We start from the raw sequence: 13,577 nt of genomic DNA on the forward strand, positions 1-13,577 counted from the left end.
GCTCTGGGGCCTGGTGCTGGGGGGTGCTGGGGTCAGGAGCAGATATGCAGCAGCACGGCATGGCATAGCAGGGAGACCTGGCACCTGTGAGAGTGGTGGCTGTGGCACGAGACATGCTGCCAGGGGATGGATGCTCTGCAAAGGGACAGATGTTTTGCTCAGGAATGGGTGCTCTGCAAGGGGGTGGATGCAGTGTTGGAGATGAATGCTGTGTTGGGGGGTGGATGCTCTGGCAGACCACGCTGGCAGACAGCCAAAGTCAGGGTCAGCTCTGGCCCAGCTGTGGGAACACATGCAGTCCCGCCATACAGGGATGCTGTCATTTCTGCAAATGCCACGTCTTCACCCCACATGCAGGCTGGAAAACCCGCCCTGAGCATCCCCTGGGCGTCTCAGCATCCCTTTGAGCCGGGAACCTCGGTCCAGGGAGAGGAAAGGCCACTGACTCATCCCACCGTGCTGTGAGTCAGCAGCAGGACTGGGACAGGAACCGTGGCTGGACACTTCTGCCCTCGCTCTGCCCCCTGGGCCATGCTCCTCCCTGGAAGGATCATGTCCTGCCAGGGAAGAAACAGTCTGGGGAGAGGGTTTGGGAGGAGGACGCAGCCACCCTGGGCACCAGCTCTGCAGGGCAGCGTGCACAGCAGGAGCTGGCAGCGCTGCCCACCAAATGGGGCATGCTTTGCCACTGCCTGCCAGCACGGTGTTTCCGCAGGAGCCACTGGGGAGGAAGGGCAAGGTGGGCTGGGGGCTGCTGCACCGGAGGCTCCCTACAGCCCCTTCCCTCCCCTCTGCAAGAGAAGGGGCCGGAGGGAGACTCCAGCGCAGCAGAGCTGCATGTGCCATATCAAAGCTGCTCTCCGCCGGGAGGAAGCCCTGCAAGCGTTCACAGAGAGAGCAGCCCTGGTCCACGGCTCCCTGATGGGCCATAAATTTCTCAGAAGAATTGTGGCGTGCTAAAAAGTTTCCTCTTGTTAGAGAGCAGGGGGGGAAAGGGAGGAGGTTGCAGCTCCTGCAGCAGGACAGGACATTGCCAGGGTGCCACCAAATGGCAGGGACAGGTTTTTGCCCAGATCCCGGGCTGTGCCCCCAGGGCCAGCCATCTCCCATGGACTCTGCTCAGCCCCTCTCCTTGGGTTTGTGCCCCTTATAAAGGGAACTGGGTGTGAGGCAGCTCTGCAGAGCTGTGACTCCATGAGTGGAGAAAAACAGAGGCTGCCAGGATCCTACAACCCTCTCTCCCCGTACCCCGTGGGGGCTTCTTCCAGCTGGAAGCTGATCCTACAATCAGCTCTTCCAGCTTCCCATCCTCTGCAAATAGTGCCAGGACATCCATGCCCATCCTGTGGGTGCCCTGTCATGCCACTCCTGGGGCTTGGTGGCACCAGCCAGGAGCCAGGACTGGCCACTGCAGCCAAGGGGCTGTGTGAGCATCTCTGAGGCTAACCAGCACATCCCTGGGGCTGACACAGTGCAGGCAGCATGAGCTGGTCCTCAGCCCCCAGCCAGTGCTACTAGTGCCGCAACCCCCCAGCTGGCACAGGAGTGGGTCTCACCAGAGCCAGCGATCTCTGCCTCAGTTCTGTCCGTCCACCTCTCTGTCCCTCCACCTGTCCCCTTTCCCTCTGCCTGACCCACGAGGTCTCCGGTGTCACTGGATGACAGCCGATCCCGGCTGCCTCCAATCCATTCGTTCCAGAGCAGGAACAAAGGGGCTTTGTGGGCTCCCCCCAGCCCGGGCTGGGTGGGGGGGGTCCCAGCTCCGGAACTGGGACAGACTTCCCCACATGACAGGCGTGTAATGCCTTCCAGACCAGCAGCCTCAGCCTGCAGGTACAGCCTGGTAGGCAGAGGGGGCCTGGGGCTCCCCACACTGCCCCAGGGACCTGACAGGACACTCTGCCACAGCCTTGGCCCCAGGGGAGGTCAGACAGGGACCTCTCCCAGGACAGGGGCTGCTCTTGTGGGGAAATGCTTCTACTCACCAAAAGGTTTCACAATGCCCTGACCCCTTGAGCCCGTTTCACTGTTCCTTGCCACTCAGGGGCCTCTAGGGCTTCCCAGGTTTGCCAGCCCTGGTCTCCTTTGTTGGCAAGCAGGAACAGCCACCCCTTGGATGACCCCCAGCCCCAGCTGGGCTCAGTGCCAGGCACAGAGCTCCCCAAAGTCACCTGCGATGGGGCAGCTCTGCGAGGCTATGGCCTTGCTGGCCTGAACTGCCCCGAAATCAGGGAGCCACAGGCAGACAGGCCAGTCCTGGACATACCCCTGTGCTGGGGGGTTGGTCAGGAGCTGTGGGCAGGCAGGTCCAGGCTCTTGGGGGTCTCGGTGGGATGGGACAGGATGGGGACGGCATGGATAGGATGGGGTGGGATGGGATGGGGTGGGATGGGACGGGTCAGGTCAGCCTGGTTCTGTTTCGCTGGGGCTCAGCAGGGTCAGGCCTGGCGTCCTGGCGGCCACATGTGCCGGCGTTGCTGCAGGTCTGGAATCCATTTGCCTCGCCGGCAGTAGTGTTTTCCCAGCAGGGCCAGAGCGGCCCCACAGGGCTGGGGGCAGCCCTGGGCCCCCGGCCCATCTGCTCCCTGTTTATTTTCTTACACTTAAGTATCACCTCGCAGATAAACACTCCCCGGAGTGGGAGGCAGGGGGCATTTCCCTGCCAGTGGGGGCAGGACACAGCCCTTGGCTTGCCCAGCACCCCAACCCCAGGGATGCCCCTCCACTGGCCATCTTACACCTGGGGGTGCCTGGTGGGTTGGTCTGGGGCCATGGCTGTGACCCCATGCTCAGGCCATGTCTCTTCCATGCCACGTGTCCCATGCAGGGTCCTATCTGACCCCTGCCCACCATGCATGACTGACCCACTGCGTAGTGCTGCCCACTCTATGCCCAGGGCTGTGCAGCGCAGCACCGCTCTGCTGGGACGGCAGCCCTCAACCCAGCAGTCGTTTTGTTTGGCTGGATCAGCTGGGAGAGCCGTGGTGCCAAACACAACCATGTCCTGGCACCTGCTCAAGTTGGCCGTGCGGCACAGCAACCGGTGCGAGGTTTGTGATGCTGTGGCCCCCGGCTGCGCCTCGTGCTGCCCAGCTGAGTCAGACCCAAGGTGCTTGGTGTCGGGGGGAGTCCAGGCATTGAGACGCACGTCCTGTCCTGCATGCCCGCTGGGCAGCACAGGAAAACTCGGCTGCTGCCACGCATCCTCCCACCCCAGCGGCAGCAGCATCCGCAGGCAGCTGGCAGCTGGACAAGCAGGGACACGGCAGCATTTGCTGCTTCCCGTGGCTCCCGTTACTCTCCTGGCCAGGACTGCCAGCTCCTTCTGTCCATCAGTCCTCCCATGTGCAGGACACACATGTGGCAACCTGGAGACCTCTCTGCAGCTGGAGGTGGTGGAAGTCAGGGTGTATATAGCACCATGCATACACAGACCTGCTGCATGCACCGGCATGCATGTACATGCATACACTTGCGCACACACGTGTACAACTGCATACACACATGTGCACTCACCCATACTCGCATATATCCATGCCCACACATGAATGGATATATATATCCATGCAGACATGCCCACACACGCATGAATGCATGTGCACATACATATGTACAGCTGCACATCCATGCCAACGCACACAGGCAGAGCCATGCACACACTTTCATGCTCATGCATGCACATGTATGCACTGCCCCCTGCCCTACACCAGGCTGCCTCCAAAGCCCACTGCTCCTTCTCTGCCCATGTCCCCGAGTGCCCCATCCTCCACCACAGTAGCACAGGCCACCAGCACCCCATGCGTGGCCATGCCCCCCAGAAACACCCCAGGGTGGCTTGGTTGGGCCCTGGGCCTGGGCTCTCCCTCCCAGCCCATCTCCGTCAGCTGGTGGCCATGTGTGGGGCGGCAACAGCTGAGTACACAGCCCCTGTCATCCGTCTTGCCGCCTGTCAGGGCTGGGGGCTGCTGCAGCCCCCCAGCCACAGCCCAGCAGGACTCTGGGACAAGAGCAGGACGAGAGCAGGGGCTCCCCTGTCCACACAGGCACCTGCCTGCTCCCTGCCTGCTGTGCCAAGGGCTTGCCCATCCCCATCTGGGGAAGAAAGAAAGGATAGAAACAGCCCCCAGTCTGTGCCTGGGCAGGGTCTATTGCCAGGGCCAGGAGAGGGTTGGGGTCCCTCACGGGCACCAATGTGCATCAAGAGGTGGCTGGGGATGGAGCAAACAAGGGACATGTCCCCATGGCAATGTGGACAGCCAGTGAAGCCCTGCACACCCCCAGCCCCAGCAGGACCTCCGGCCCCCAGGGAGGCCCTCTCCCCCCCGCCGTGTGATTTACAGGCTCTGTGGAGGCAGACAAATGGCGAAGGAAAACAGGGCAAGGGGGTCCCGCCAGCGAGGGGCTGTCAGTGCCCCACGGGGGCGAGAGGGGCCGTTTGCTCACAGCCTGCTGGGCCAGGCAGGCAGCAAACTGGTGCCGGTGCCAGTACAGGAAGCATGGCCACCCCTGCCATGGTCCCAGCAGTGACAAGCCTTGGCATGCACTGGGGGGACCCCCGAGGGGACCCACTGGCCTGGGAGACACCTCACGAGCTCTGGTCCTGCAGCCATGCAGTTTCGGCCATGGGGCATAGTGGGACATGATGCCTGTCCTGTGGACTCAAGGCCCACCTGCTCACCATCTCACTCTGGGGTTTGCAACATGCCTACTGTGTCCCGTGGCTGCTGTCCCAGCCCCCAGCAGGCCCACAAGCTGGCCCTTTTTGCCTTATTAGCTGGAGATTTCTCCCATAATCCCCCTCTGGCTGTGGGCTCGGTGGCCACATTAGGACCACAGCTGGCATGGGCCAGAACCACAGGCACCATCAGGCCCCAGGGCCACATCCCGAGCAGCCCCGGGACCATCCGCTGGGAACTGGCTCCTGCCCTCTGTTTGCCTTTGCTGCTTGACCTGCCGTGCCCAGAGCATTGCTGAGCCGCTGACCTCTGCTCGGCCACAGGCCGGGGAGGAAGGCAGGCAGGAAACCTCCTGCCTGCTTGACTCAACTGGCCACCCCCCTGCCTGCTCTCAGGGGTGCCAGGCTTGGGACTGGGGTGGTGAAAGCGGACCAGGACCTACACAGACCTGCCTGGTGAAGAGGAGCAGGGGGTGGCCATGGCCAGTGATATTTGGTGCCCAGAAAGCAGCAGGGGGAACACTCCCAGCCCTGCCCGGACACCAGTGGCTCCCACTGCTGCCAGCTCAACTCTCCCTCGCAGGAAAAGACTCTGTGTTTCCACTGCCGGCACACACCTTCCTCCCGGGTGGGAGGAAACACTTCTGGCTGCCCGGCAGTGCTGCCTGCAGCTCTGCCCATGCCCCTGACCATGTCCGCCTGTCCCCTTCTGTGGCAAGCAGGTGGGGTGCCAGGCCCTGGGGACAGAGGGGCAAGGGGTACAGAACATCCCTGCAGGGTTGCCTGCCCTCACTGCTCCCTGATCGTGCTGGGCATGCTCCTGGGTACAGACCCTGTCCCAGTGGGGCACGGTGGGGTGTGGGGAGCTGTGTGTCCTCTGGCTGCGCACCAGCATCCCATCCGATAAATACCCTGGGGACCGTACCGGAGCCACCTGCAACCCCAGTACCTGCCCCATCCCACTTCCCACACACCGTTTTTGCAATGTGCTGCCGTGCACAGGACCCAGGGCTGGCTGGGCACAGCGGGGCAGGGGCTGGGGACACACTGCCCACAGGCTGGTGCTGCATGTGTCATCGCTCCATAGGCACCCAGGGCCAAGGGCTCCTGCACACGGACCACTTGCTGTGCAGTGGCCGTGGCATTCTCCGTGGCACTGCCGGGGCCTGGTACCACCATGGGCACAACCTGGAGCCTGGCCCTGGATGCAAGGTGCCTGCAGCCAGGCCAGCATGCCGGAGCAGGGCCAGGCCCGTGGCTGGAGCCAGTGCTGGCTCCCATGGGCTGGGGCGAGGACGCTGGACGCTGGCCGGCAGCTCGGGGGGCCGGCTGGGGGTGGGCTCCAGCGGCAGCCCCTCCCCGGCTGTATAAATCCCGATTCCCCCCGCAGACAGTCGTTCCAGCCCCGCTTGGCCGCCGGAGCGGAGCAGCAGCAGGAAGGCATCCGGAGCCGGCCGTCGCAGCCGTGCCGGCGGGGGAAGGCTCCCCGCAGCCCGGGGGGTCACCCCAGCAGGGCTGGGGGCGCGGGCAGGCACCACGCCATGGCCTTCACCATGCTGCGCCCCGTGGCTGCCCGCGTGCTCTACCCCGACCTCAGCATTCTCTCAGAGGACGAGGAGAACCGGAGCGAGAGCGACACATCGGACCAGTCGTTTGGCTGCTGCGAGGGCGCGGAGGCTCGCCGCAAGCTGCCACGAAAACCAGGGCCAATGGTGATGGTGAAGCAGAGGCAGGCGGCCAACGCACGGGAGCGGGACCGGACCCAGAGCGTCAATACGGCCTTCACCGCCCTGCGGACCCTCATCCCCACCGAGCCAGTGGATCGGAAGCTGTCCAAGATCGAGACCCTCCGCCTGGCCTCCAGCTATATCTCCCACCTGGCCAATGTGCTGCTGCTGGGCGAGGGCTGCGAAGACGGGCAGCCCTGTTTCAGTGCCATCTACGGGGCCAAGGGCGACCTGGACAGCAAGCAGCCCCGCAGCATCTGCACCTTCTGCCTCAGCAATCAGCGGAAAGGGGTGAGCAGGGCAGTGGGATGGGGACAGCAGCCTCTGCCCAGGCTGAGCAGGGCAGGAGGGTTGGCATGTCCCCAAGGGATGGGAGGCAGCAACCCCTGCCCAGGCTGAGCGGGGTAGGAGGTTCAGCACATCCCCGCGAGAACTGCAGGCTCTGGCTCCAGCCCCCGCTAGAGGTTTTGGCTGCTCCCGGCCAAATCCTGCTCGTAGCCGCACGCCCACAGCTCCCGCTCGCGTCAGAGGGCCGGGCTGCTCCCCAGCGTCCGTCCAGGCCAGGAGGTCTCGGGGGGTTAAACAGTCACCCCAGTGCGGGGGGGCACTTGGCTGCCCCAGGGGAGGAATTCAGAGCTCACAGGCTGACCCCATCCCCATTCTAGACCCTGTCCACGACCCCACCAGCCCCCCTGGGCTCTGCAGCAGGGCTGCCCCGGGCAGCACCCTGACATGATGGAGACAGTCAGGACACAGCAGACGCCCCACAAGGGGGTTGTGCAGGGCTCCCCAAACCGTGGCCCCACTCATGTTCTGCTGGTGGTGCTGGCATGGCTCTCACCAGGGGCAGGGGGCTGAGCTGGGCACCCCTGCCCTGCCCTGCCCTGCCCTGCCTGCCTGACCCTCCACCAGCACCCTGAAGCTCAGGGGACACCCTTCCTATGGCGAACCCATCCTGCTGCCCATGGCAGGGTCCTGGGTCCCCTGCCCTGGGATGGGCCATGCAGGATGCAGTTTCCCAGCCCCATGTGCACCCCTGGGCAGGGCTGTGGGCAGGGGCTGCCAGACCCACCACCATCCCCATGAGACACCCAAGCTGTCCCATGTGCAACCCGGAGCAGTGTGGCCATGAGGCACACTCCAGGCCATAGGTCTCTCTCAGTTTCTGCTGCTCAGTTTTCAATTGCTCCTCCTGTTCCCATCCCCCACTTTGCTGTCCAGACTCTGCAGCCTCCCTGGATCTGGCCCCAGGGGACCCCCAGCCCTGGTCCTTGGTAGAGCTGCCCCTAACTGGGACCCTTCGGATGGGGCTGAGCTGTGTCTCTGGGACCGGGGCTGGGGGGCTGGTGCAGCATTGGACCCCCCAGTGGACCCCATGGTGGCACTGGGGCTGGGATCTCCAGCGGTACCCAGGACCCTGGGGGCTCTGCACCTTCTGGCACTGGTGCCAAGCTGCGAAGGGGCTGTAATGGGCTGTACTGGGCTGGAAATGGGCTGGGCTGGAAATGGGCTGTACTGGGCCATGCTGGGCTGTGCTAAGCTGGAAATGGGTTGGGCTGGGCTGGAAAAGGGCTGGGCTGGGTTGGAAATGGGCTGGGCTCGAACTAGGCTGTCCTGGGCTCTGCTGAGCCATGATGGGTTAAACTGGGCTGTTCTGGGCTAGACCTGGTCCATGCTGGTCTGTGCTGGGTTATACAGGGCAGTATTGGGCTGAAGTTGTGCTGGGAAGTGGGGCTGAACCTCCTCATCCCCACTGGGGCTGTGGGGCTGTCCTGGGACAGTGGCAGCCCTGCCCTCGGGTCTGAGCATGGTGGCAGTGAGCAGCCATGGGGCCTATGTCCCTGTAGGGTGATGGAGCTGTGGGTGGCCACCCCATAGCAGCCATCCCACTGCCTACCCAGCTGCTCGCCGGGCACGGCCCCATCTGTCTGTCTGTCCTGGGTAGTGCTGAGCCAACCCAGGACTGAGGCACTGCCCATTTCCCAGGTGGCTCCTCCATGCAGAGCCAGCACAGGGTGGCAGTGGGCAGAAGCGGGGCACCCCCCGGCCAGGGCACCCCATCGCCTGTAACTCTCCCCTCCTCTCTCCACAGGGCAGCCGGAGGGACCTCGGGGGCAACTGCCTAAAGATGCGGGGGGTGACCCCCCTGCGAGTGTCACGGAGATGAGCCAGGGTCCGGCAGCACCCACCTGAAACAAGCGGCAGAGCCAGCTGGAGCCCGCGCACGCCAGCCCCAGAGACCTGAGCGGGGAGGGAGGGAGCTGCCTATCCGAGGCGGCGGCAGCTGAACGCAGGGCCGCAGGCTGGGACCGCACCGACACTGGCCCCGGAGCCGGCAGCGGGGCGGGAGGGTGTTCCCATGGCCAAGGCCTCCCGTGTGAGGCAGGGCCGGAGAAGGGGGTCCCCACGCCCCGGGGCTGGACTGGAAGGGGCCCGTGTGTGGCCAGCATCGAGGCGCTCCGAGGGGGATGGTGTTGCGGCCCCGCGGGCGCTGGTTGTGCACGTGCAGCCGCTTGGAAAATAAACCTTATTTTTCTGATGGGCTGGTGCCTGCCTGGCTCCCCAGTGTGGGACAAGGTAGGGGGCACATGAGGTCCCCAGTATCACCTTGGCCCCCCAGCCCTGTGCCCGCCGCTGCTCCGCGCCACTGGAGCCAGTGTGCCCGTGCTGGCTCTCCCCGTGGGTGTGCTTGAGGGCCCCAATGGGATCCATGTGGGGTGAGACCCCCAGGCACATGCTGCCCCCATGTCCCCAGGCCCTGCCGACAGCTTTGGCCCTGCTAGGGCTACAGGAGCCCCAATGTGGTCTGCACTGTGTCATGCCACAGGATGGGGACAGCGCTGCCAGCCCCATGCCACATCCACAAGCACCCAAGCGGTGGGTCAGGTTTGGCGTCACTGCTTTTGTGCCTTCCCTTCCACCCAGTACATCATGACTGTTGCAACTGCCACCACCACCACGACTGTCACCATCCCCACGACTGCCACCGATACGAAGACTGCCACCAACACCATGACTGTCCCCACTGCTGTGACTGCCACTACCACTGCAACTGCCACCACTGCCTTACTGCCACCATGATGGCTGCCCAGGGCCGTGCACGGTGGGGCTGCAGGCAACAGCACCTGCACGGGGTCAGGTGGGGACACGGGGGGTTCCCAAGCCGGGTCCTCCCCCAGGATCCTGCTTGGGGGGGCCTAGGCTGGGCTGGGCAGCAGCGAACACCAAGCCTGAGAAAGGTGTTGTGCTGGGACCCGCAGCTCCCAGGGGCTGGTGAGTCCCACGGAGTACAGGCAGCTGCAGAAGGGGCAGCCAGGAGATGCCAGGGCAGACCCCAAGGTCTACAGGGTCGGACCTGCCCGGTCTCCCCAGAGTGCTGGAGCCAGCAGGGAGCAGGGGGAACACCCTGGGGTCCTGCAGGAGCCTTCCCCAGCCTGCCCCGGGGAGGGGGTGAAGGCAGCAGCCCACCTGCACCTTTTGGCCCCCTGCTCGGCTGAGGCGAGCCTGCCCTAGGCTCCCTCCCCCTGGGTTTGATTTATGGAGCTGACAGCGCAGTGCAGCTGTGAGAGCTAGTCCCAGGCAGGGACCGGGGTGGGTGGGAGAGGTTTGTTCTCAGCGTGGCTAATGTGTCCCAGACCCCAATAAACAGCCGTGAGATTCTCCAAACAGCCCAGGACACAGAATCCCTGCCCCTGGGTTTATCGGGGGGCAGGGGCGGCAGGGAGGGGGCTGCGCTCTGCAAACAGCCCAACCCACACACGAAATGGGACCCATCCCTTGAAGCTGCAGCTCCGGAGCCCCTGGGGGGCCAGCGATGGCTGGTGGTCCTAGTGCTGGGGGCACAGCAGGACCCAGCACTGAGTGCATGGGTCCCAGTGTGTTCCAACCATTGGGTCTTGGGTTCCAGTGTGTCCCAGGGCTGAGCACGAGTGTCCCAGCATGTCCCAGTGCCAGCAGCTAGGGCCTCAGCAAGCCCCAGTGTAAAGGCCATGGGTCACAGTGTGTCTCAGTGCAGGAGCTGTGGAATCCAGCACATCCCAGTGCTGGGGCCACAGGTCCCAGCATGTCCCAGTGCCAGTTTCTAGGACCCTAATAAGCCCCAGTGCAATGGCCGTTGGTCCCAGCTAGGTCCCACTGCTGGGGCTGTGTACCCAGTATGTCCCAGTGCTTGGCCTGTGGAATCCAGCACATCCCAGTAATGGGACTGCAGAGCCTAGCATGTCCCAGCGCTGGGGCCATGGGTCCTAGCACATCCCAGTGCCAAGCCCATGGGTCCCATCATGTGCTGGTGCCAATCCCAAGGGTCCTAGTACATTCCAGCCCCTCCCAGCATCGCAAGAGGGAAATGGTGACTCAGAGGCGCCACAGGCTGCTGGGGCAGTGGGAGCTGGGTGCCCCTTTGCCCTGCGCTGGTTGAGCACTGCAACCACTGCAGCTAATCACCCGCGGATGCTTCTGGCTCCCCGGTTGCTGCAGCCCCACGCTGAGCCCAGCCGCGCCGCCTCTCTCGCACTCCCCTCCCATCCTCTCCCCTTCCTGCGCGCGGACACCCTTGGAAAGGCTCTTGGCCGCTTTCTCTGAGACAGGAAGGTGTCCCCGAGTCTCAGGAAGGAAAAACACTCAGTGCTGAACCCACAAAGACCGTCTCCGAGGGGCCGGGGCTGGAGAGGCTCCAGGCCTGACATCACCTGGGAACTGGAACCAGAACCACAGCTGCACTCCATGCCTGGTATTTTTTTCTTTAACTTGTGTTTTTAAACTTTCTTTTTATAGATTTTTTTTTTCCCTTTCCCTTCTCCATTCCCCTCCCAAATATTTCAGCTTCTCCACAGTTTAACCTTGCCAGGCCAGCAAGGCTGGAATGCAGCAGGGCTGCACCCGTGGCCAGAGCCCGGCAGTGCTGAGAGCCACCGTGCTGGAGGGACAGCTGAGGCCAGTGTGGCTGGGCAGGAGCTGGTGGAGCCATGAGCAGGCGGGCGGGACTCGGGCAAGGGCTGGATCCCTGGTGATGGCAGTGCCAGGACCCTCTAGTCCCCGGCACTGCTGTGTACCAGGGCTAGTGGAAAGGAACCCGTGGCATCATGGGGACCCAGAAGGGTCCAGCTGGGCATGGGAGCGTGGGATGATGGAGGCGCCGCAGTAGAGGCATCTGGCAGAGCCTGTGGTTGGTGGGCAGCACTGCTCTTCTGATCCACAGCTCCTGGGATGTGGCAGCAGGGTCAAGCCATGTCTGAGCCTGAGCCTGAGCCTGTGCCTGTGCCAGCTGAGCAAGCAGAGCCAGCCAGGGATGTGGGACACAAAGGCAGCTTTCAGCCCTGGGATCCAGCACTCCTCATGCCTTGTCCTTTGGAAACACCTCTGGGTGCTGCCTGGCCCTCCTCAGGCTCCTCCCAGCATGGAGGCTAGGACAAAGACCCCAACATGTCCTGCACTGGCACCGGAGCAAAGCTCAGCCACCCACTGCCTAGGAAATCTCCCTGCTGCAGTGACCACAGCAACCAGTCGAGCATCAAAGGTCACTCCCAGCCCTGTCAGAACCAGGGGCAAATAGCTGTGAAGGGACCCCCAAGGTCTAGAGGGCAGTGAGTGGGGACAGTAGGACAGGGAGAGAGGGCTCTGCTGCCGAGGGCAGGGTGGGGGGAAGGACCGGCGAAGGATGGGCACACCAAGAAGATGAGCACACCAAGAATGGGATGGGATGGGACGGGACGGGACGGGACGGGATGGGATGGGATAGGATAGGATGGGATGGGATCGGATAGGATGGGATGGGATGGGACGGGACAGGCAGACCAGGGGTCAGTGTGATGGCCCTGGGGCTGAGGTGCCAGCAGAGAGACCACACTGACCCTGACAGCACCCTAGCAGGGTTTCTGGGGAAGGAACAGGGCTAAGGGTCTGCTTGAGACCCCCAGGACACCCACCAGCTCCTTGTCACCCCACCAGGAGCAGCAGTGGCCCTGCAGCCCCTGAGCCCCTCACCAACCCCTCAATGGGCACCCACACTGCCAGTCACCCCTGGTGCCACTGCCCCATTGTGTCTCCCCATGCACCAGATCCCTCAGAGGTGCTCAGGCTGCCAGGACCCCGTGCTGGACACAGTCCCCAGGGATGCAGGCCCGGCCAGCAGGGACAGGGTGTGAAGCTGTGGCGCGGGGTGAACGCCAGGTTAATCTCCCGCTGGAGCTTCCCTCTGCAAACAATAAGACAATGCCCGGCCGGGGGCCGCCTGCGTAACCAGCAGTGCGGAGGGGAAGCTGTAATATTTGGATTTAGCACTCAGTAAATTAAGGAAGAAAAAGGAAAAAGCGCTGGGGGTAATCAGAGCGGGGCTGGACCTGTGCCCTACCCCACAGCCAGTGGCCCCGGGGGGCTCAGCCCAGCCTGGGGACAGCCACTGACTGGGGCCAGCAAATCTGAGAGCCAGTGTGACCAGGCACGGCTGGGAGAGGGAGATATCCCCAAGGGCCAGGCAGGGGACAGGCATGTTGCTGTCACAGGGACATGGAGCTTGGAGAGTTGAGGATCGGGCACTCATCAAATCTGCGGGCAGCACTCACGGCAAACACAGCATCTCCTGTGACACCAGAAAAGGGATCTGGGCCAGGAGTTTATTTTAATCCAGACCTGCTCGCGCTCATGGGAAATAAAATCCTGTTTCTGCAGCTGGTGTGGCTGGGCACAAGAGGGCCCTGGGGGGATGGTCACCTCCAGCTGACAGTAGTCAGAGTGGAGGAGGTGACAAGTGAGAGGGGTCTCCCCTGGGTGCCTCCCCTGCGTGGGGTCACACGGTGCAAGGGGCCCCTCTGAGCAGGTATGGGGGTCCATGGGGATCTCAGCTTTTGGGAGTTATTCAGGATCAGCACCAAGGAAGGGGTGTCTGGGGGGGGCTGAGTCCACTCCTGCCACAGAGCAGCCCCTTCCCCAGCACAAGCCCTGCGGAGGCTCCTCAACCAAACAGGCACCATCAGCAGAGATGGGGCCATGTTAGTGGGGCTCTTGCTAGGGACTGGGGAAGGGCCGTGCTGCAGGTCGCCCCTGCGGGTGCCTGCGGCAGGGACAGTTCTACAGGGCTGGGCTTAACCCCCTCCAAAACATGGCAGGGGTCTGGGCTGCCTTCCCACCCTCTGGCAACCCTGTTCTCCCCTGGGGCAGGCCCCTGCCTGGCCTGGCCC

At 63.6% G+C, this 13,577-nt stretch overlaps 1 protein-coding gene across 1 annotated transcript; it reads left to right on the top strand.

Moving 5' to 3' along the window:
• The first annotated feature begins 6,059 nt into the window (after positions 1–6,059).
• Positions 6,060–8,941, top strand: TCF15 (transcription factor 15). The gene is made up of 2 exons (XM_064465512.1): positions 6,060–6,693; positions 8,495–8,941. Exons 1-2 carry the CDS (start codon positions 6,217–6,219, stop codon positions 8,567–8,569), a joined length of 552 nt encoding a protein of 183 aa, XP_064321582.1. The 5' UTR covers positions 6,060–6,216; the 3' UTR covers positions 8,570–8,941.
• The last annotated feature ends 4,636 nt before the right edge of the window (positions 8,942–13,577 follow it).

This window comes from Phalacrocorax carbo, chromosome 14, assembly GCF_963921805.1.
Source record: "Phalacrocorax carbo chromosome 14, bPhaCar2.1, whole genome shotgun sequence".
Lineage (NCBI taxonomy): Eukaryota > Metazoa > Chordata > Aves > Suliformes > Phalacrocoracidae > Phalacrocorax > Phalacrocorax carbo.

Bases quoted from the DNA above. Each gene is read 5' to 3' on its own strand.
- TCF15 (XM_064465512.1), top strand. From the start codon at position 6,217: ATGGCCTTCACCATGCTGCGCCCCGTGGCTGCCCGCGTGCTCTACCCC. The intron at 6,694-8,494 runs GTGAGCAGGGCA...CTCTCTCCACAG, and splicing joins TCAGCAATCAGCGGAAAGGG to GGCAGCCGGAGGGACCTCGG.